This window comes from Bos indicus, chromosome 6 (genome assembly GCF_029378745.1).
Source record: "Bos indicus isolate NIAB-ARS_2022 breed Sahiwal x Tharparkar chromosome 6, NIAB-ARS_B.indTharparkar_mat_pri_1.0, whole genome shotgun sequence".
NCBI lineage: Eukaryota > Metazoa > Chordata > Mammalia > Artiodactyla > Bovidae > Bos > Bos indicus.
In genome coordinates, this window is record NC_091765.1 from 67,459,607 (window position 1) to 67,480,657 (window position 21,051).

At 38.4% G+C, this 21,051-nt stretch overlaps 1 protein-coding gene across 3 annotated transcripts in view; it reads right to left on the reverse strand.

The window, feature by feature from the left end:
• The window catches only part of TXK (TXK tyrosine kinase), a 60,236-nt gene that overhangs the window by 2,236 nt on the left and 36,949 nt on the right, over positions 1 to 21,051 (reverse strand). For all 3 annotated transcript variants that reach the window (XM_019962709.2, XM_070791411.1, XM_019962710.2), the window contains 8 exons: positions 18,397 to 18,476; positions 17,348 to 17,475; positions 13,727 to 13,801; positions 10,382 to 10,553; positions 6,864 to 7,080; positions 4,083 to 4,147; positions 2,961 to 3,079; positions 1,316 to 1,473 (listed from right to left, as the gene is read on the reverse strand). In XM_019962709.2, the coding sequence (XP_019818268.2) occupies positions 1,316 to 1,473; positions 2,961 to 3,079; positions 4,083 to 4,147; positions 6,864 to 7,080; positions 10,382 to 10,553; positions 13,727 to 13,801; positions 17,348 to 17,475; positions 18,397 to 18,476 (1,014 nt within the window). The remainder of the gene's footprint in view (positions 1 to 1,315; positions 1,474 to 2,960; positions 3,080 to 4,082; positions 4,148 to 6,863; positions 7,081 to 10,381; positions 10,554 to 13,726; positions 13,802 to 17,347; positions 17,476 to 18,396; positions 18,477 to 21,051) is intronic.

A 21,051-nucleotide genomic window follows, 5' to 3' on the forward strand; every position in this document is an offset into this window, starting at 1 on the left:
GGGTTGCCATTTCCTTCTCCAATGCATGAAAGTGAAAAGGGAAAGTGAAGTTGCTCAGTCATGTCCTACTCTTTGCGACCCCATGGACTGCAGCCTACCAGGCTCCTCCGCCCATGGGATTTTCCAGGCAAGAGTACTGGAGTGGGGTGCCATTGCCTTCTCCGGAAACAAGTATAACCATGCTAATATAATCATGTTTGAGTCTAGAGATGCTTAAGCACCTTGTTTACTTGGTCCTCTTGTCAGTATCTTATTTACTCCTTTCTCTGTCTCCTCTCCAAGATATGTAAAATCTCAATAAGTATTATATTGTATGTGTATATGTACAAGTATATTGCTTTAAACATGTACATTCCTGAGCTATTTACATGATTATTGCAAAGATGCTCTTCAGACATCTGTTTGTTACTAATAGCTTACTTAATATTTTTTTTATGTCTTTCAAGATTCCTTGCATAGCAGTTAATCATATGTAAAGTATTTTCATACACTGGGGATCTTTATAAAATTAATACTTCTCTGGAATGGAAACAACCACGTTACTTTTGAAATACTGAATTTTTTTAGTGTTTGTGAATTGAAAGTCGAGTGACTTCTTTTTTGGCCAGGAGGAAATCCTCATCCAGCTGTAGTTATTCTGGGCTGAAACTGTCAACTGGAAAGAGAGAAGAACTGTCAAAGTCACAGAGGAGTCTGATGATGGGGAGGGGTGTGTTGAGTTGTGCCCAGAAAAGACAGAGGTGGGATGTAAACTCTTCTGGCTTTGTTTTTAAGGTTGGCATTTCAAGTAAAAGAGAAACTGGCCTCCTGAGAGAGAGTTTTCTGAGTACAAGTTCCTGGCTCACTTCCTGCCTTCATTCCTATTCTTGTTTAATCTCTCTCTCAGTCTCAAATGCCACAGGAGAGATGAAACCCATTACTCTTAGCCTTGGAAAAGCAAGATGAATTATAGTAGAGTGAAGTAAATAAGAACACCATCCTTCTCTTTCAACGTGAAAATTGAACAAGTTTCCACCCAGAAGTTCTTAAAAGGAGTAAAACCTCTCATCACCGAGGCTTTAATAACATCAAGAGTTTCTGTAGGAACCAATTCTGGAAAGATAAGAATTAGAAAAGCTACTGAATTCCTCAGTTGAAAGGCCACTATTAAAATGGGTTGATGATTTTTGTTGTGGAATTACTTCCAGCTCTCAGGGATCATTACTAAGAAACAGAAACCGTTTCCTGCCATGACAGAGTCCTGGGGTAACATGGGTGATAATCTGCTCTTAGATGCAGGAACTGCCAACCTTTGTAGGAAAGTAAGGGCACTCACCTCATGCCAGCAGCTATACATGACTTCATATATGCACATTGGTGCCAGGTAAGGTCGGTACAGCCTGAAGCCTTTAGAAATAGCTTCCACGACTTGCAAATTTGACCTATTTTCAAAAGGCATTTTTCCTTCTGAGAAAACTTCCCACATCAAAACTCCTGAAAATAAAACACATTAAAATAAGAGGTTAGAGAGAGGTGGTTACTTGGAACTGGAAGAGCTGTTTCCAATCACAAGGCATTATTTCCCTCCTGCAGCCATGGAGTTACGATCATCCAGAATGACTGCAGTTCTGTCCAGGAAGCAGATACTGTGCATTGTAGGTTTTGAACTGAATATATTCCAAAGGAAAACAATTTATTCCCTTTTCTGTTGGTCCTGACTGCCTCCTTATTGGAAGAAAATGCTGGCAGCATCTTTAATTCAAAGTACTATTCATGTCTCCACACCCTGACATCAATGAAACCTTCTACCATTCCATAGAAAATGACAATATTGTGTAATCCCCTACTGCCTGCTAAGGCTAGGAAAACTCCTGTCCAGGAGGAGTGCATTTCCCTCTTTCCACTGAAAGACTGCTGAGTAGAGTCCCAGAAAAGCTGGCAGGGGTTCTGTTTATATAAGCAGGTGTTCAAAACTCATTGATGATTGATGAAGCTCCTTCAAGTCTCTCACTTTGAGTTCATTTAATTATTCACTTATTCTACAAATATGTATTATGTATTGATCAGATTCCACCCTTATGTTAGAGCCACAGAATTAAGATTGAAACCTGTCCAAGTTCTTAAGAATTTAAAAAGCTCACTGTTCAGTGATGAAGAAAGACAGGTGGTCAGGTAAAACTCAAGGGTTTCTAATTGTTCTACAACCACCATTGATGAGATCCTTATGTTGCTATCATTGGTCTCACAACTCAACTGCTCTCCAGCAGAGCTTAAAATGTCACCAGCCAAGACTATCACATGTCAGTGGAGAGCTAATGAGATCAATACAAGCTAAACCTTATTGTGGGCAATAACATTCACACCCCTTGATGGTACAGATGTCTCTCAAAACCTAAGAAGGCACCCAGGAAGGCCCAGGTAAAAGAGAATAGATAGATTATTTATATATTTATTGCCATTTTCTGGAAGTCAACTCAAAGAACAAATTCTATCAGACATGGGTCCACAGTATCTCTTTTTCAATGAAGAACATTACCCAATATAAATAGCAATTGATAGACCCCAAGGAAGCCTATGTCTAATTTCACCAAATATGGGAATAATAATGTAAATGAGATGGCATCACTGATAGTCAAGCAATGAAGGTTCTTAATTACACTCAAGAATAAATGACACTGTAAGATCAGTTTTCCTTGCAAGTCTCTGTGGTGTGGGAAGTTTGGCTGAATTTGTTTTCTAAATCAGTAGACTCGGTAATGGTTTTACAGCAAGTGCTCAGTGGGAAAGGGAAAGATCCCAAAGGCAAATTTACGTAAGAAGGTTACCAGTTGCCAAAGACAATCTGATGTGTTAGAACACCTGAGACAGAAACACAGTTATAAGAAGACTTTTAGCTAGATAATATCAAGAAATCAACGTTAAAAGAGCAATCTCTATTTTATTCAATAAAGCTCCAACAAATGAACATCAAATTCACTCACCGAATGACCAGACGTCAGATTTGCTGCTGTATCTGTTGAAATGAAAAACTTCAGGAGGGGACCACTTGACTGGGAACTTGGCTCCAGAAGAACTGACATATTCATCATCCAAAACGTACCTGGGGCCATCAGAGTTCAGAGCACATTGTGTTAATCACCCCTAAGTTCTGTGTACTTCTAATCCTTTTAGTTAACTCTGATTTCTAAAATACAAAGTATTTTGCCACAGAAAGGCTAAGGATACCTTCTCTCCTTGCTATCAAGGTGGGAAAGTAACCTTTATACAGTTTCCTCCTTAAACCAAACCTCCATTGTGTTTATATTTGAATCCCAGAAAACCATAGCAATTCTTCAGTCTAAAACAGGCCTGCGGTTTAATAATGCCAGGCATGAAGGAATCTTGCAGACAGAAATTCAGGATGAGTCAGCAACCACCTGTGTCAAGAGTCAGACCAGGACAAAACAGGAAGATGGTGGCTGCAGGGAAGCCAGTGTCCGTGGATAGCAACAGGGACCAGTCAGGCCATCTCTAGTATGTGGCCCCATGAGACAGAAGGAGTTTGGATTTTGACCCTGAAGAGAGCCAGGGAGAAACCCTGAAATCACTAGGATTAAATTTCTAGCAACCTGAAGGGAAGCAGACTCAAAATATAAATTGCCCTGAGTTGTTGAAAATAAGGTTTTCCAACCTTATTTTCACACCCTTGCTGTCTGTAAGCTACTACAGTTGATAAGAGAAATGCAGGAAAAGGATAGCAAAATCAGAGCTGAGTAAACAAATTCTTTTTGTTTTTTTTCTATTTCAGAAATATATAAGGAAAACTTTTCTCTTAACCTTCTACATATGATAAGTAGACTAAGAAATTCTTTTTATTCTTAAGGGATGACATACTTCTTTTAATAATGACCTGACAGATCAGAAGACTAACCCACAGTCTCAGTTTCCCTTATAGCTCAATTGGTGCATGTGCTAAAACTCAAAGTGGGTCAGCAGGATATCCAACCACATCAACACTTCCCTCAGGGAAGAAAGAGCAATGCCAATAACACCTTCAGCTTGTCTGTAGACGAACATAAGAGTCCCTACTATGAGCAAAGAAAGAAAGAAAGTATATCATGTACCTTGTCATTCCAAAGTCCGAAATTTTTACTATACATGTAGAACTGACCAAACAATTCCTTGCTGCCTATAAAAAGAAGAAAAGAATTCAGGTTTGAATACAAAGTTTTTTCTTTACAGAGTTTGTACTCTTTTCCTTATTTCGTTTGTGGCTCAGCACTACATCTGAGTGAACACCCATGTTACTTCATGGTGATAACTGTCAATGCTACATAGGATTTAATGTATCTGCCCTTGCGAGATGGATTTTAGTGATTTTTTTTTAAGAAATGATAAAAAAGAAAATTTTTAACTAACTTTTTTCCTTTTTAAAATGTGTAATCTTTCTCAAGAAGTATCCTTGACAAGTATCAGGAGAAACTCAACCTAAGAGGTAAAAAACTATGAATCTTGATATAAAAAACAGTGTGTATTTAAAACTTTACCTTTATAAGTAAAAAGAGGAAAGTCCAATATGCATGAAAAATAAAAGATCATTATATATCTTTGGGATATTCATTATATAAAATTATTTATAGAAATTAACAAATTGTATTTAAAATTTACATTTCATTGAATGTAACATCATGGGGTCACAAAGAGTCGGACACAACTGAGCAACTGAACTGAACTGAACTGTTTACAATTGATATTTTCTTATTTATTAAACCACAGTGAACTAAATATAGTAGTATATAATGCAGAAACTATTTGATGCCAAGACAATCTATTTTCAGTCAGCTTAGTCAGAAAAACCATTGACTTGATTTTTTAGCCTCATGTAGGTGAAAGGTTTGACAGAATTTTTCTCTTTTGAGCTAATTTGTGGTTCAGTTAGTTCAAAAACAAAAGAAAAAACTTGAAATGGAGAGCCAGCAGGAGCCAGTCTGGAAGATGTTGTCAAGTGCCAGCAATGATCTCAAAGTCAAACCACAAGGCAAGCCCTCGACAGAGAACACACGCATTGTTAGCTAATATATCTTGAGTGGCATGTAGGTGGAGAAGACAGGACACAAAAGAAAGTGATCGAGGAAGGAACCAAGACCAGGCAGGTCTGCAAGAAGACAGCTGGAGCAAATGGAATTACCTCAACCATCACCTGACTGAATTTTGAATTCTAATCTTTATGGGGAGGACAAACCACAGAGACTAGGAAGGTGAGTTAGGTGGAACTGATACCATATCCATCCAACAAAATGTGCGCTCAACGGCAACTCAGGCCAGACACTGGGGAATGTGTCATGAAGCGTGTAAAACGATGGTGGGGCTTTTGCTTGAAGTGCTTACACATATTAATCCACGCAATCCTCCCAGTAAGCCCAGAGGAAGGAGGTGCTATAATTAACACCACTTGACTAGTTAACTAACTTAAGGTCACATGTCTAGTAAGAAACAAAGGTGAGATTTCAACTAGCTGAGGCAGGGTATGCCATCTTGACTACATAACAAACTTATCAGGGAAATTTTCCAAAACAGTTGATCACTAGATTTTAGCCCCAAAGATTCTAATTTCATTGGTTGGTGGTATGGGCTCGGTACTGTGATGTTTTAAAGCTCCCAGATGATTCTAATGCCCAGCTAAGTTTGAGAGCCATTGCTCAGCAACTTGCACTCTAATGACACTGAACTGCAGCTCAGAAGTCTACGCCTTGATGTCAAGGAGTCTGGAGTCTAATATTTGCATAAACAATGTAAACAATTATTAAAGGAGGTAGTAAATAATAAATGCCAATGAGAGCTCTAAATCATGTGTAGGACAAGCAATGGTGTGCTGGGGCTAATGAAATTATGACCCCTTTCTTTCCCCAAAATAGTCCAGCCTGAATGACAGTCCATTGGGGTCGCTAAGGGTTGGACATGACTGAGCGACTTCACTTTCACTTTTCACTTTCATGCATTGGAGAAGGAAATGGCAACCCACTCCAGTGTTCTTGCCTGGAGAATCCCAGGGACGGAGGAGCCTGGTGGGCTGCCGTCTGTGGGGTCGCACAGAGTCGGACACAACTGAAGCAACTTAGCAGCAGCAGCAGCAGTCATGGCTGATGAAAGTTCAGGATTACCTGTAAGTGTCAGTAACAGGGACTTCTCATAAATTCTCAAATTTTCATTGGATTTAATTTAGGAACTTAGAAACGAGACATGAAAGGACACAGAAGGAATAGTACGAATATCATGAATAAATACGGAGCAGACAGAAAATGTTTTTCAAGGGGAGGTAGCAAGGCAGGGAAGCAGAGCTATTTGCTTCTGAGGTAAAACAAGCTTTGATCTTGTTTGTTGGAGGGTTGTTCTGAGCTATACAGAACAGAATGGTTTAACATTTCGAGTCCCTCTCAATAATGCCAGTAGTGCTTTTATGATGCTGTAAGAACCAAACCACCTCCACCTGGAGGCAGTTTCGCCCCCTGGGTGAGACCCACTGGGGCTGGGGCTTCAGCATGGTCCTCCAGCACCTGGCAGAGAGCTTGTCATATACAGGCACTTAATATGTATTAGATTATTAGTTGAAATAAAGATAGCAGTAAGAGAAGGACAAAGAAAGGGGGAGAGAGGAAAGGAAAGTAGTTGATTTGTTGGTGAATAATTAGTTCAAGACATATGTAGAGTAACATCTTACTTGGTTACAGCATCAGTAGGCAATAGAAAATTAAGCTACATTTCCCAACAAATTACACGAATAGAAAAATGTTTTAAAATTAAGCCAAAGGATGCATTATTCAAAGTGTTGAAAGTCCTAACTTATCATGTCCTTCTGAATATATGTTTAATACACAAAATAGTCAGCAAATTTGCACTGTACTTACTAAATCTCTATGGATAAAGCAGTTTCTCTCCAGATACTCCATTCCTTCACAGATATCTTGGCACACACTCAGTAGTATCTCCTTGCTGAGCTTTCCTTTTCTCTCTCTCAGATAGTTAAGCAGGCAGCCATGTTCCATAAACTCTGTCACAATGTAAAGGGGCTTCTGCTGTATACACACTCCATAAAGCTGAACCAGCTTCGAATGAGATAACTTCCTGTGGAAGAAAACATAGACCCATGAGCAAATTTGTGTTTTCAAGTGTTTGAACTCAACTGGTGATATTTACCATTTCCACAAGATGTTCATCATCAAGCTATGATTGAAACTAACCCAACCACAGAGCAAGTAGGACAGTTTCTTTTCCACTTTATGTGCTAAGAGAGTGGGGTCAAGAGGTCATGCGGTACTACTTCCTAAGTTGTGATACATACAGGATAGTCCATGCCCCATATTCTGTTTTTCTTTTTTCCATTTTGTAAGCCTTTTGTTTCCTCTTTACTGCTACCCCTTGCCCAGTTCCTGGTCCTTGAGTTTCAACCTCCCCAATCACAGCTGTCTAGACAAAAAATTCAGGACAGACAGAGGGAAGAAAGAGCAATTGATGTGAATTTTTATAAATTGAGAAATTTTAGAAAATTGAATTATAACTAATAAATGCATTTAAAGGAAATTTTTAGATTAAGTTGAAGACTGAAAAACATTTACTGACATGAAACTCTTCTATGTATTTAGTAATCACACACATACACACAGACACACCCATATCATACTTTTATGTCTCTTAAAAGGGTGATGGCTGTGACACCTCATAGAAATGAGCTTTGAACTGTTGGATAACTTAAAGAAAATTTCACTTTAGAGAATTAAAACATTCGTGCTCAGCTGCTTGAACTTTTCTCTCCTCTCTTTTTCTCTTTTCACACACACATACTGTGTTCTTGAATATTACCTACTAAAATACACTAAAATAAAGTTTTTAAGAAATGATACATATGAGGGGCTTCCCTGGTGGCTCAGTGGTAAAGAATCCACCTGCAAATGCAAGAGACACAGGTTTGATCCCTGATCTGGGAAGATCCCACGTGCCATGGAGCAACTAAGCCTGTGCGCCACAGCTATTGCGCCTTTGTCTGGGAGCCACAACTACTGAAGCCTACATGCCCTAGAGCCTGTGCTCCGCACAGGAGATGCCACTGCAATGAAAAGCATGCACACCGCAGCTAGAGAGCAGCCCAGGCTCACCGTTACTAGAGAAAAGCCCGTGCAGCGACAATGACCCGCATAGCCAAAAATAAAATACATTTTAAAAAATCTTGTTTAAAGAAATGAAATGATACAAATGAACTTATTTACAAAACAGAAACAGATTCACAGACTTAGAGAATGAACTTTTGGTTACCAGCTGGGAAAGATGAGGAGAAGGGATAGTTAGGGAGTTCGGATCCACACGTACACACTGCTATATCTAAAATGGATAAACAACAAGGACCTACTGTATAGCACAGATAACTCTCCTCAATGTTATGTGGCAACCTGGATTGGAGGGGAGTTTGAGGGAGAATGGATACATGTAAATATATGACTAAGTCCCTTTGCTGGTCACCTGAAACTACTACAACATTATTAATCGGCTATGGTCTAATATAAAATAAAAAGTTTAAAAAAAGAAAAAAACTTTTTAGTCATCTATTTCTCAAAAGTTTATTGTTTCTTTTGTACTGTAATATTTAGTCCCTAAAGCCCTTTTATGCCAACTTGAATATGGAATAGAATATTCAAATTAATGTTTGTAATTTTAGGAGGTGTATAATAAACTAACATTTTGCTAGTCAAAAGTACCTTGAAATGTTACTTCTTTCCATTCATAAAGATAACACAAGATCAATGCATCAGGGAGATTAATTATATTAAAACAACATGTATGAGTGATTGATACATTCCCATATAATGAGCAAACAGAAACACTCCAGTTAGTAGGGGAGAAAGCTATTCAAGCAGCTCTACATGATTTTAATTTGTAGATATATGTATTATATGGTGGCACTAGTGGTAAAGAATCTGCCTGCCAGTGCAGGAGACACAAGAGACGGGTTCCATCTCTGGGAAGATTCCCTGGAGTAGGAAATGGCAACACACTGCAGTTATTCTTGCCTGGGAAATTCCATGGATAGAGGAGCCTGGCAGACTACATTCTATGGGATCACAGGAGTCAGACACAACTGAGCAACTGAGCACACACATGTACATATTATATGTGTAGATTTTCTCTGATTTACCTTTCTAATTCATGAAGTGTATTTTCACTTAGGGGATGCAGCTTACATGCGTGCAAAATAATGGCAGGGAGGTAATTCTTGAAATGTAAAACTAATTTTCCACGAGAAAGCTGCCAAATTGATACTCACATGTAAGCATTTGAGAATTAGAACATTACACTGTATTTGCTCAGTAAGATCACTAGCAAAAGTTTATCAGAAAAAAAGAAATAACCTTTATCAGAAATAAGGCAAGAACAAATAAATAAACCTTCACTTGTATGGTTCGGTCTAACAAATAGAACAAATATTTTTCAAGGGCACAGAAAGATGCAAACAGAAAAAGAACGTTGTTTGCTGTAACTTTAGGACGCATTAATACACATTCCTTTCTCATCTTAGAAAAATGCATATGATTCATTGTAGAACAAACATGTCATATTTATGTAAATTTGTTACTTAAATATTTTCAAACTCTGTAGTCTTCTTTTCTTCTAATTGTTCTTTTTTCCCATGTGATCAGATCAAGTTTCAGAGTTTTTAATGTCATCTGTGGTGACCAGGCTGACCTCTCTCCTGAACTCTAGACTCGTTATGCACTTGACCCTTGGTCATACTTGGCTACCCAATAGGTCTCTCAAATTCAACACGTCCAAAGCAGAATTACTCATTTTTCCTCTAAAACTATTCCTCAGCCAGTCTCTCCCATTTCAGTAAATGGTGCCATTCTCTGCCTAACAGTGCACCCAAGACCTTGGTTTTCACTTTTTGGTCCCGCAGTCTCCTTAAGTGATTTGTTACATCTAATTTATCAGCAAGTCCTGATAATTTTATCTCAAAAATGTATCCTGAAACTATTCTCGTCTCTCCATCTCTGCTATCACCCCTTTCACCATCATCTTCCACCTGCTTTATCGAAAGGGCTCCTAAAAATGTATAATGAGATTTGAAATAGAAGTGAAATATCTTTCCCAAAGTTTAAATTGCTCAAATTATATTTAAACATCTCAGAAGAAGGATTTAAATTCTAATTCCTTCTTTCTGATAGAGATTCTAGGTGAGATTTTACAGGTGAGGAAATTGAAGCTTAGAAAAATGAACTAACTCAAGCCACACAGAAGTCAAATAATTTGCCCAGGTCCCACAACTAGCTTGGGCAGAGTTGTGACACAAATCCACTAGTGACTGACTCCAAAATCCATGTTCTTTCCATGACACCTGGATGTTGTGTCTACTTGTCTGGGTTTTGTGTATACTTACATCATCACTTTAGCCTCTTCAATGAAATCCTCTTCAGACATGAAGCCTTCGTTGATGGCCTTGATAGCTACCTGGACATGTGCTCGCCATTGGCCTAAATAGACCACCCCAAACTGACCACTTCCAATCTGCTTCACAAAAGCCAATTCAGATGGATCTATCTCCCACTTTTCTGGAAAAGTAAAATATCCATGTTACAAGTAAGGAAAAATGTTAAATTTTAGAGCTAGAAAAGATCTAGGAATTATCTCGACCTATTTTCTTTTATTTTTCAGAGAGGTCGAAAACATTTATAAATGAGTAGTAAGGACCTGTTACCATTTTTAATACTATCATTGTGGCTTAAAAGTGTAATTCCAGAATTCAAGTTTAAATGCAATAAGTTCTAAAGGAATTTTATATGTTGAGTCGTGCCATATAAACACATTATTTTAAATAAATAAAAGCAAACAAAGATACAAATCTCACTTACTTGGAGAGAAATTATGGCTTATCAAAACAGGCTTTTTCTTTCCCGAGAGACCCAGAAGGAAACACAGTTCTGTGTCTTTCTAAACTAAACCTGCCAAAACCAGATGTGGTCCTAAATACGTACATCCCCACACTGGTTTTGTTCTGATAAGTAAACTTGTGAGGTAGATAAAACCTGGGCTCCCCCCACCCCCATCCCAGTTTCTTTTACTGTTCCTCTGCCACTCCCACTCCAAAGGGCTTTTTTGCCCTTTCTCTTTTGCAAAAAGCCTAATCAATTCATCTAATAAATATTTTCAATATTAAGATTCTAACCTATATCTAAGTGTACGTTTGAAATGAGAATTACATTACTGAATATGTCTCATCCTATAGAAGCAAATCAGTGGTTGGGGGGGGGGACTATTTTTAAAATAATGCTTTGGAAAACTCAGAATCAAATCTTAACTTTTTAGTATCCCCTTTTATATAGCAATGCCACCATCTGCTGGAACTTGAAGATAATGCATTTAAAAGAATTGAAGGGAATTCCCTGGCTCTCCAGTGGTTAGGACTTCATGCTTTCACTGTCCAGTGCCCAGGTTCAATTTCTGGTCAGGGAACTAAGATCTCACAAGCTGTGAAGCACATTCTCCTCTACTCCCCCCAAAAAAGAATTATAAGGACTAATGGACCCTTGTATCGGGCTTTGCAAGGTACTCTCCTTTCCAATAGTAGGTGTGTTTTTAAAGTAACATAGGAGAATATAGTCATGACCTTGGGATTGGCATAGATTTATTCAACAGAATATAACCATAGAAGAAAATATTAATAAATTATACTTCATAAAATCTTATTTATCAAATATAGCCCATTAAGAAAATGAAAAAGTAAGCCACAGACTGGGGAAAGATATTTCTTAAAATACATAACCAACCTAAGACTTCCTTTTCAAAATAAGAATAAATCAACTAGGAAAAGGCATATAATCCTATTGTTAAGTGTTAAATAAAAACTTGAATAGAGTTTTCTCTCACAAAAGAGAATACCCAAAGTGGCAACTGAACCTATGAAAAGTTGATCAGGGAAATTGCATATTTAAACCAAAATGAGATATGCACACATACACTGCTAAGTCGCGTCAGTCGTGTCTGACTCTGTGTGACCCCATAGACGGCAACCCACCAGGCTCCCCCGTCCCTGGGATTCTCCAGGCAAGAACACTGGAGTGGGTTGCCATTTCCTTCTCCAATTCAGGAAAGTGAAAAGTGAAAGTGAAGTCGCTGAGTCTTGTCTGACTCTTAGCGACCCCATGGACTGCAGCCTACCAGGCTCCTCCATCCATGGGATTTTCCAGGCAAGAGTACTGGAGTGGGGTATGAACAAAAACCAAGCCAGAACAAACAAAACCACAAGAATACGAAACACTGGCAAGGACAAAGATGTGGAACAGCTGAAACTCACATATGTCATTGATTGAAATATAATTTGGGATAAGCTCTTTGGAAAACTGACTAAATCTGAGTGTGTGCATACTCTATGACCCAGCAAATCTACTTCTAAGTATACATCCAACATTGTCTGGCCATAAATGTGATTAAACTTTATCAAAAGACATACAAGAATGTTCATAATAATATTATTTAGAAAAGCCAAAAATTGGTTCAACCCAAATGGCTATATAAAGAAAAATGGGCAAGCCCATTGCAGTATAGTCACAAAAGAGCAGTGCAGCGCCACACAGATGGACCAACCACAGTCGACACCACGAGTGAATCCACTCATGGACCCGTGGGAGAAAGAAGCCAGACATGTATGCACGGTGTTGAATTTTGTTTATATAAAGTAATCAAAATTAGACAAAATTAATCAGACTCTAGATCTATGAACTATATACTGTTAAGAATATTTAAATATTGAAAAGTTTATTTTTTTAATGAATGAGGACCATATTTAACTTGGATAAATTGCTAATGATAGAATTTTTAAACATGTAGTATTTATGGGGTAGCAATGGCACCCCACTCCAGTACTCTTGCCTGGAAAATCCCATGGACGGAGGAGCCTGCTAGGCTACAGTCCATGGGGCTGCTGAGAGTTGGACACGACTGAGCGACTTCACTTTCACTTTTCACTTGCATGCATTGCGGAAGGAAATGGCAACCCACTCCAATGTTCTTGTCTGGAGAATCCCGGGGACGAGGGAGCTTGGTGGGCTGCCGTCTATGGGGTCGCACAGAGTCGACAACGACTGAAGTGACTTAGCAGCAGAGAAATGATCTAAGCACACATAACACTCTGGAATCACTTTTCCATCCCAATTCAGAGACTGAGTCCTGGGTACCTGCTACACAATAATTGTGGTTTTTTTTTTAAAGCATATTCTTAGTCCCCATAGTGAGATAAATTTAAGGAAATAAAATATCACCAAATTAGAAAGAAAGATTCTTTGGCTCTTATTTATTCTTATAGATTCATAACTACCACATTCACTAGAAAATAGTTCAAACTTCACCCAAGTTCTATTTGAAAAGGTGAAAAGGACAGATTAAGCAGTTTATTTTAGTAGGTCCCATTGGGAAGAAGTCATTTCCCAGTCACCCACATAACCAGAGAGCAACAACCCAATCATTCAGATAAAAAGAATTTGAATTTATCAAACAGGTTCCAAATAATGTATAATGAAATTTGAAGAAAAGTGAAATATTTCCCCCCAAAGTTTAAATGCCCTCATGAGATGCATTTAAATCTCAGAAAGGAGATTTAAACGTTGAGGAGAAAACATTTTTCAAGACAGACATCTCAAAAGAGCTGAGAATTTAAAGAACATAGAGAAAACTTGGGGTAGACTCTTTACTGGTTTGATTTTTACTTAAGCACACATGCATACTTTACCATAACTAAAACCAGCTGTGGCCGGCAAACAACTGCCCATCAGACCAACTGGGTAACGGAGACGGGACATGAGTCCTGGGGAGAAAGAGAAACGAGCATTTCAATTCTAGTTCCTGGTACAAGAGAAAAAGCCAAATATACCAGAAGATGGAACCATTCCCTAAACAGATCAGCCAGAGAAAGTATTCTACAGCTAGTCTGTTTGGTTATTTTTCCTATTTGAAAAAGACTTTTCATAATATAGTATATGCTCATTGAACACAAGTTAAAGAAGCCAAGAAAATACAAAAATGAAAAGGTCCCTTACAAAATCTTAGTATCCAGAGATACTTTGTTATCATTTTTGTGACCATCTTTGCAAAAATCTCTATATTTGAACATATATACACATCTGTATGTTTCATGGAAATGGAAATGTTTTGCTATAAGCTTCTTACACTCAACATATAATCGATGTACATCAATGACTATAAATCGACCTTAAAATTATTTCCAAGATTTCACTATAGAAAAATATGCTGTATGCTGGAGGGAGTGAGATGAGGGTAAGAGCGTGGCAAGCAAAAGGATGAGATTGAGATAGCTCATGTTTGGTGACTTTGATGTTCTTTTAATTTTTTAAAACAGAATATAGTTGATGCACAATATTATATAAGTCACAGCTGCACAATATTATATGTCACAGCTGTACAATAAGGTATTTCACAATTTTCCAAGGTTATACTGCATTTATAGTCATAAAATATTGGCTGTAACTCTCTATGTTGTACAATATATCCTTGTAGCTTATTTTATACATAGCTTATACCTCTTAGACTTCAATTTTCTTAGTGAAGTAGAGAGGCAATTTGCTGATGGGCAGTGGGTAATACTGGAAAGAGGGTTTTGAGGAGAATGGTAGAAATTTGAACAGAAGAAAGCATGCCTACTAGTGACTCTGAAGACCTAGTTGGAGTTAGAGCCCTCATTGAGTTGGGACTCCATAACACATAATCCAAATAGAAAACACAAGAGGAATTGCTTTAACACCCTAACACTTCCCTCTGAATTCAAAGTTTTTGTTTGCAAATATTTTTATTTTGTGAATTACTACCAACAGTTTCAACAAAGGTCCGTCTAGTCAAGGCTATGGTTTTTCCTGTGGTCATGTATGGATGTGAGAGTTGGACTGTGAAGAAAGCTGAGCGCCGAAGAATTGATGGCTTTTGAACTGTGGTTTTGGAGAAGGCTCTTGAGAGTCCCTTGGACTGCAAAGAGATCCAACCAGTCCATTCTGAAGGAGATCAGCCCTGGGATTTCTTTGGAAGGACTGATGGTAAAGCTGAAACTCCAGTACTTTGGCCACCTCATGCAAACATTTGACTCATTGGAAAAGACTCTGATGCTGGGAGGGATTGAGGGTAGGAGGAGAAGGGGACGACAGAGGATGAGATGGCTGGATGGCATCACTGACTCGATGGACGTGAGTCTGAGTGAACTCCGGGAGTTGGTGATGGACAGGGAGGCCTGGCGTGCTGCGATTCACAGGGTCACAAAGAGTCAGACACAACTGAGCGACTGAACTGAACTGAACTGAACCAATAGTTTAGTGACAATGTATCTCTCTGATAGAAACAAAAAAAGTCTGTCACTCTCTTTGCACTGTCCTTACTTCTGGTAAGGAAATGGATTGTTATGAGCTAAATTGACCAGAAGTCAAAAAGTAGATGGGCTAGTCATGGGTTTCAAGCCTCTTCTAAAATGGTCTCTCCAAAAATCTAATTTACTTCTTTCTGGAAAAGACATCAGGCATTAAACACAGACTGTGGAGCCAGTGGGTTGAATGACTCCAGTGGTTTCATAGATTTCTGTGGTTTCAAATCTTGGCTCAAATACCTATTAATGGTGTGACCTTGAGCACAACTTATGCCTGAGTTTCCTCACCTGTGAGATGGAGATGTCAACAGTATCAACCTCATCGGATTTCTCTGAGGATTAAATAAATAAGTAGACATAAATAGGGTCTGCCCCAAAGTAAGTCTTCAATAAATACTAGTTGTTTCTGGATCCTGTGCCTTTCCTCTTATCATTTTTCTTCCTCTTTGTCTTATCTCTTTTCTACTTTCTTTTCTCTCTAACAACAGCCATAGTTATTAGTTTTCAACTCCTATCTTTCATCTTATTATTGTTTGATCTAACTTTAATTTTAAAAGTTATCTGTATGGTATTTCACACACTGTAAGAATAATTTATATATGTATATTGTAATTTAAAAATCCCTAGGGCAATCTACAAAGCAGAAAATAAAAGTTTTCCTTACCCTCAGTCTCCTTCCGCAGAGGTAAACATTAACAGTTTATAGTCTGTTATCATCTTATTAGTTTAAAAATTATTATCTAAACTTTAACAGAATTTTCCTAGGCACACATGTCTGTGTGAATGTGTATTACTCTACAAAAGTGAGGCTATAAATATACTGTTTTGCACTTTTTTTTTTCCTTTATGAAACAATTTTTCACTAACATCTTTTTAGGTTAGCACATCCTGATCTGCCTCAGTACTTTTTTTAACCTCACCACCACAAACACTCAGTTTCTTAAATTTCTTCTTTGAAGGAAGAGGAAAGAAGAGTGTGAAGAAGAAAACTCAGACCTGATCTGATTCTAAGGGTTTCCATCTCTGGCCACAGATACGTCCTCACTGGCCTTACTCAAACACATTGCCACTTCCTCTCTAACCAAATGCCCAGTGACCACCAGGAATATCCAGGTGGACTCAGCCCATGAGTGCATAAAATTTCCATGGATTTATTCCTGATATAAAAAACCAGTATAATGGAAAAGTGACTGCTTTCCAAAAGGGAATCTTTTTGTCAACACAACTTTTCATGAGAAAAATCTTAAAAAGTACTGAGCATCAAGAAATCAAAACAGTATGAAAGTTGCACTGGGTTCCCAATTCTATAATGTTGAGGTAAAGAGATTCCCCTTGGACTCAGAGTAGTCCAGGATAGACTGAATGAGGGCTGAAGGTCAGAGCTGCGATTGTAATTGTGATGGAACTTTCTGGAATCTTACATCTTTCCACAGATGATAGGTTTGCAAAAGTAGCCATTATTGCAAATAACAGCAAGAGGAGGGGGTTAAATATGACTCTGGTATGGTATACTTAAGTCAGATTATAACTGTGAAAGACTATGCCTGCTCTCCAAACAGGAAATACAGAGAATGAGACATTTAAGGGTAATTTTCTACTGTAACTATCTAGAGAGCAAATTTATAGGGGCAAAGGAAAAAAAGCATGATTCTTTAAGACATTTGAAATTTTATTACATTTAGCGCCATGTAAATTTCAAGAACAAACGTATAGTGACTAAATGGCCTTTTGAATCTTTGTCATGTATCTTTCTTCTAAACTGGCAGAAATGTGGAAAATCAACCTACCTCTTGCCCCTCTGACTAGAAAAACAAAAAAACATTTCCACCTCTCCTGAGGAGGAGAACTTCTCAGAAGACAGGTTGTATTTCAAGCTCTTAAACATTTCTACAGGGACATTTGCTCCTGTTAAATGTCTGACCAAAGACACATAACCTGCCTGGGGCCTGGCTCCCCAACTTTCCCAGCCTGAATTTTCCAACTTACCGGCTGCATTGTGCTGGTGATACCAGATCAACTCGGGGATTGATTGAAACAGGTGTCTTTCAGCCACATACCACTTTCCTGAGTCATTCCTTTTAATTTGATAATGCTTGATGGTAGCCTCCATATCTCTACAACCAATAAAATGTGAGTTCGTAAACAAGCAAAAGATCACTTTGGAACCAAGTCAATCATTAAGCAACAGGACTCGACTTTAAAACCTTGTATCCTCACTACACACTGAAAAGTAGATAGGATTACAATAAACAGGTGGCTCACCATTGCTGGGAAAGTTCCACAGCTATAGTATTAGGGTCTTAGATTCAAATATAACTTCAGCCAAAGATGTCTAGGTAACGTCTAGTGTCCAAAAACGTACAGCTCGTAATGGACACTTATAAGTATCTACTGAATCAGGTATCAGTCCAATGAGTAAACAAATGCCCTGTGAGAGATGTGAGACAAAGAAAAGAGGAAAACCAGCATAGGGTGTCTTGATGAGCAGGTTTGTTATGGGCAAGTGGGACTTAAACCCTTTAGGAAGCCATGAGAGAAACGTGGAACACACCTCGGAGTTGTCCCACTAAAGTGCGAAGAAGCTGAGGAATTTATCCCTTATTTCACATGGATGGAGGGTCACCCCTACAATGTTCTTAGTCACTTCTAGCCCACCACGAGAACCCGTAGGCAAAGAACATTCTCAGGAAGAAAGAAACAGGAAGCTTTCTGCATACAAGAGAGCTCTCTGTAGGTAAACCCTGGGGTTAAACAAGGGATATGAGGAAAGCATCAGCAGTGTGTGCTACAACTAATCAAATCTCCTTACCTGATACTTGAGAAAAGGAGACGAGAGAGTGTAAGTAACTTATATTTAATATCACACACAGAGCTTCTTAGGGGATAAAATTGGAACCAATTAGTTGTCCCAACATCCAGGCCAGCAATTTTCTATGTTAGGCTCTCACTTCCATTCTCTATGCGATGGTGTCTCCTTAACAATGACTATCCCAGTGACTGTTATTTCTAAAGTGACCAAAATCACAATTGCTTACCTCTTATCTCTTATAAACACAGAAATGGTGTAGGATCCCAAATGTCTTGAATCTCTGACAATAAATGCACCTTCTTTAGACTGCAAAACAATTCATTCATTGTACATGTTTATTCCTTATCTGGAAGAAAGACAAATATCTCCATAATGAAAACTAAAGCTATACTGACTATAGAAGGATGATACTGTTTTTATAAGTACACACAATCTTATCTTTTAAATTCTTACAGATTTAGATGTCATACCTATAAAATAAAATAAAATTGGGATAAGAATCTGCAATGTGCGAGCATTTTAAAACTTCGCTCATGATTTTTTCTAATACTTCATTTGACAACCTTGTACCCCACTATTTAGTTATTTTTATATACTGATTAAGTAATAGATAAAAGAGCTGATGAATAAGAAGAACTCTGAGACAGATGGACAGGATTTTTCTTTACAGGAAAAGAAACAATATGGCAAGTGGGGGTGAGGGAGGCAGGGAGAAATACATCTGGGAAGCTGAGGAATGGGGAAAAAAGACCAGTTCATGATGCAGATGGAAAGAGAATAGACTTGGAGAAGTCTTGAGGGAAGAGCAAGGAGAACCATTTTGTTTGCTCTAAGGATACAGGCTTCCCAGGTGGCACTACTGGTAAAGAACCCGCCTGCCGATGCAGGAGACACAAGAGATGCAGATTCGATCCCTGGGTTGGGAAGATCCTCTGGAGAAGGGCGTGGCAACCCACGCCAATATTCTTGCCTGGAGAACCCTATGGACAAAGGAGCCTGGTGGGCTACAGTCCATGGGGTTGCAGAGTTATATACAAGTGAAATGACTTAGCATGCATGCATGCAGGGACATAGGAGACACAGAGGGAGACATGGCAAGAGGGAAGAATATTGTAGTAAGTTTGATGTTTTCATTATCAATTGGATCCCCAATGACATTCTTTGGGCTTCCCTGGTGGCTCAGATGGTAAAGAATCTGCCTGCAATGTGAGAGACCTGGGTTTGATCCCTGGGTCAGGAAGATTCCCTGGAGAAGGGAATGGCAACCCATTCCAGTATTCTTGCCTGGAAAATCCCAAATACAGAGGAGTCTGGCAGGCTATGGTTCATGGGGTCGCAAAGAGTCAGGCAGGACTTAGCAACTAACACTTTTGACATTCTTTGAAACTGCTTTTAAATAAACTTGAAGGTTGGACTGCTTGGTTTGGTTTGCTTGATATTATTTTCTAAATAAATCTTTACCTCTATTAAGTTTGCTTACATTCATGCAGAGGAAAATATCTCAGATCTTGTCAAACTCATGAACATTTACATTTATGAAGTACTGGAGAGAACTGCACAACCCTAACAGCATGATGTGACCCCTCAAGAGAAACATAATACATTGTCTCCTCCTTCCAGATGCTTACCAAGAGACAAGGCTTTTCTGGTCAGAGTTTTTAACCAGTGGTACAGTAGAGAGCCCAGAAATAAACCCATGCTTATATGGTCAAATAATCTGTGACAAAAAAAGGGCAAGAATACACAATGGGAGAAAGACAGCCTTTTCAATAAACTGCAATGGGAAAACTGGACAGCCATGTGCAAAGGAATCAAACTGGCCTACTTTCTCCCACAATGTACCAAAATAAACTCAAAGTGGATTAAAGACTTAAATGTAAGACCTGAAATCATCAAAGTCCTAGGAAAGAACATGGGCAGTATGCTCTCTGACGTTGGTCTTAGCTACATGTTTTTTGGATTTGTCTTCTCAAAAGGAAGACAAGGAAAAATGGAAACAAAGCAAAGGAAACAAGCAAAAATGAACAAGACAACATTAAACTAAAAAGCTTCTACATAGTGAAAGAAATGATCAACAAAATGAAAAGGCAGCTTACTGAATGGGAATAGATATTTACAAAAGATACATCTGATCAGGCGTTAGTACCTAAAATATACAAAGAACTCATACAACTCAACATTAAAAAACAAACAATTCTGTTTAAAAATGGGCTGAGGACCTGAAAAGACATTTTTCCAAAGAAGACATATAGATGGCAAACAGACCTGTGAAAAGATGCTCAACACCACTAATTATCAGGGAAATGCAAATCAAAACCACCTTGAGATATCACCTCACACCTGTTAGAAAGGCTGTTATCAAAGAGACAAGTGTTGCCAAGGATGTGGAGAAAAGAGAACCCTTGTGTACTCTGTGGGATTACAAATTGGTACAGCCACTATGGAAAATAGCATGAAGATTCCTCAAATAGAACTACCACATGGTCCAGCAATTCTACTTCTGGGTATTCACCCAAAGAAAACAAAAACATTAATTTGAAAAGATACATGTTCATAGCAGCATTATTTACAATAGTCAAGATATGGAAGCAACCTAAGTATTCATGGATAGATGAATGGCTAAAGAAGATGTGGTATATATATATACAATGGAATATTACTTAGCCATAAAAAATAATGAAATCTTGCCATTTGTGACAATATGGACAGACCTAGAGGGTATTATGCTAAGTGAAATAAACCAGACAACAAGAAGGACATATACCATATGATCTCACCTATATGTGTAATCTAAAAAGCAAAGCAAACAAAACAAAAACAGACTCATAGATACAGAGAACAAATGGGTGGTTGCCCAATGGGAGGCGGTGGTAGGGAGCAT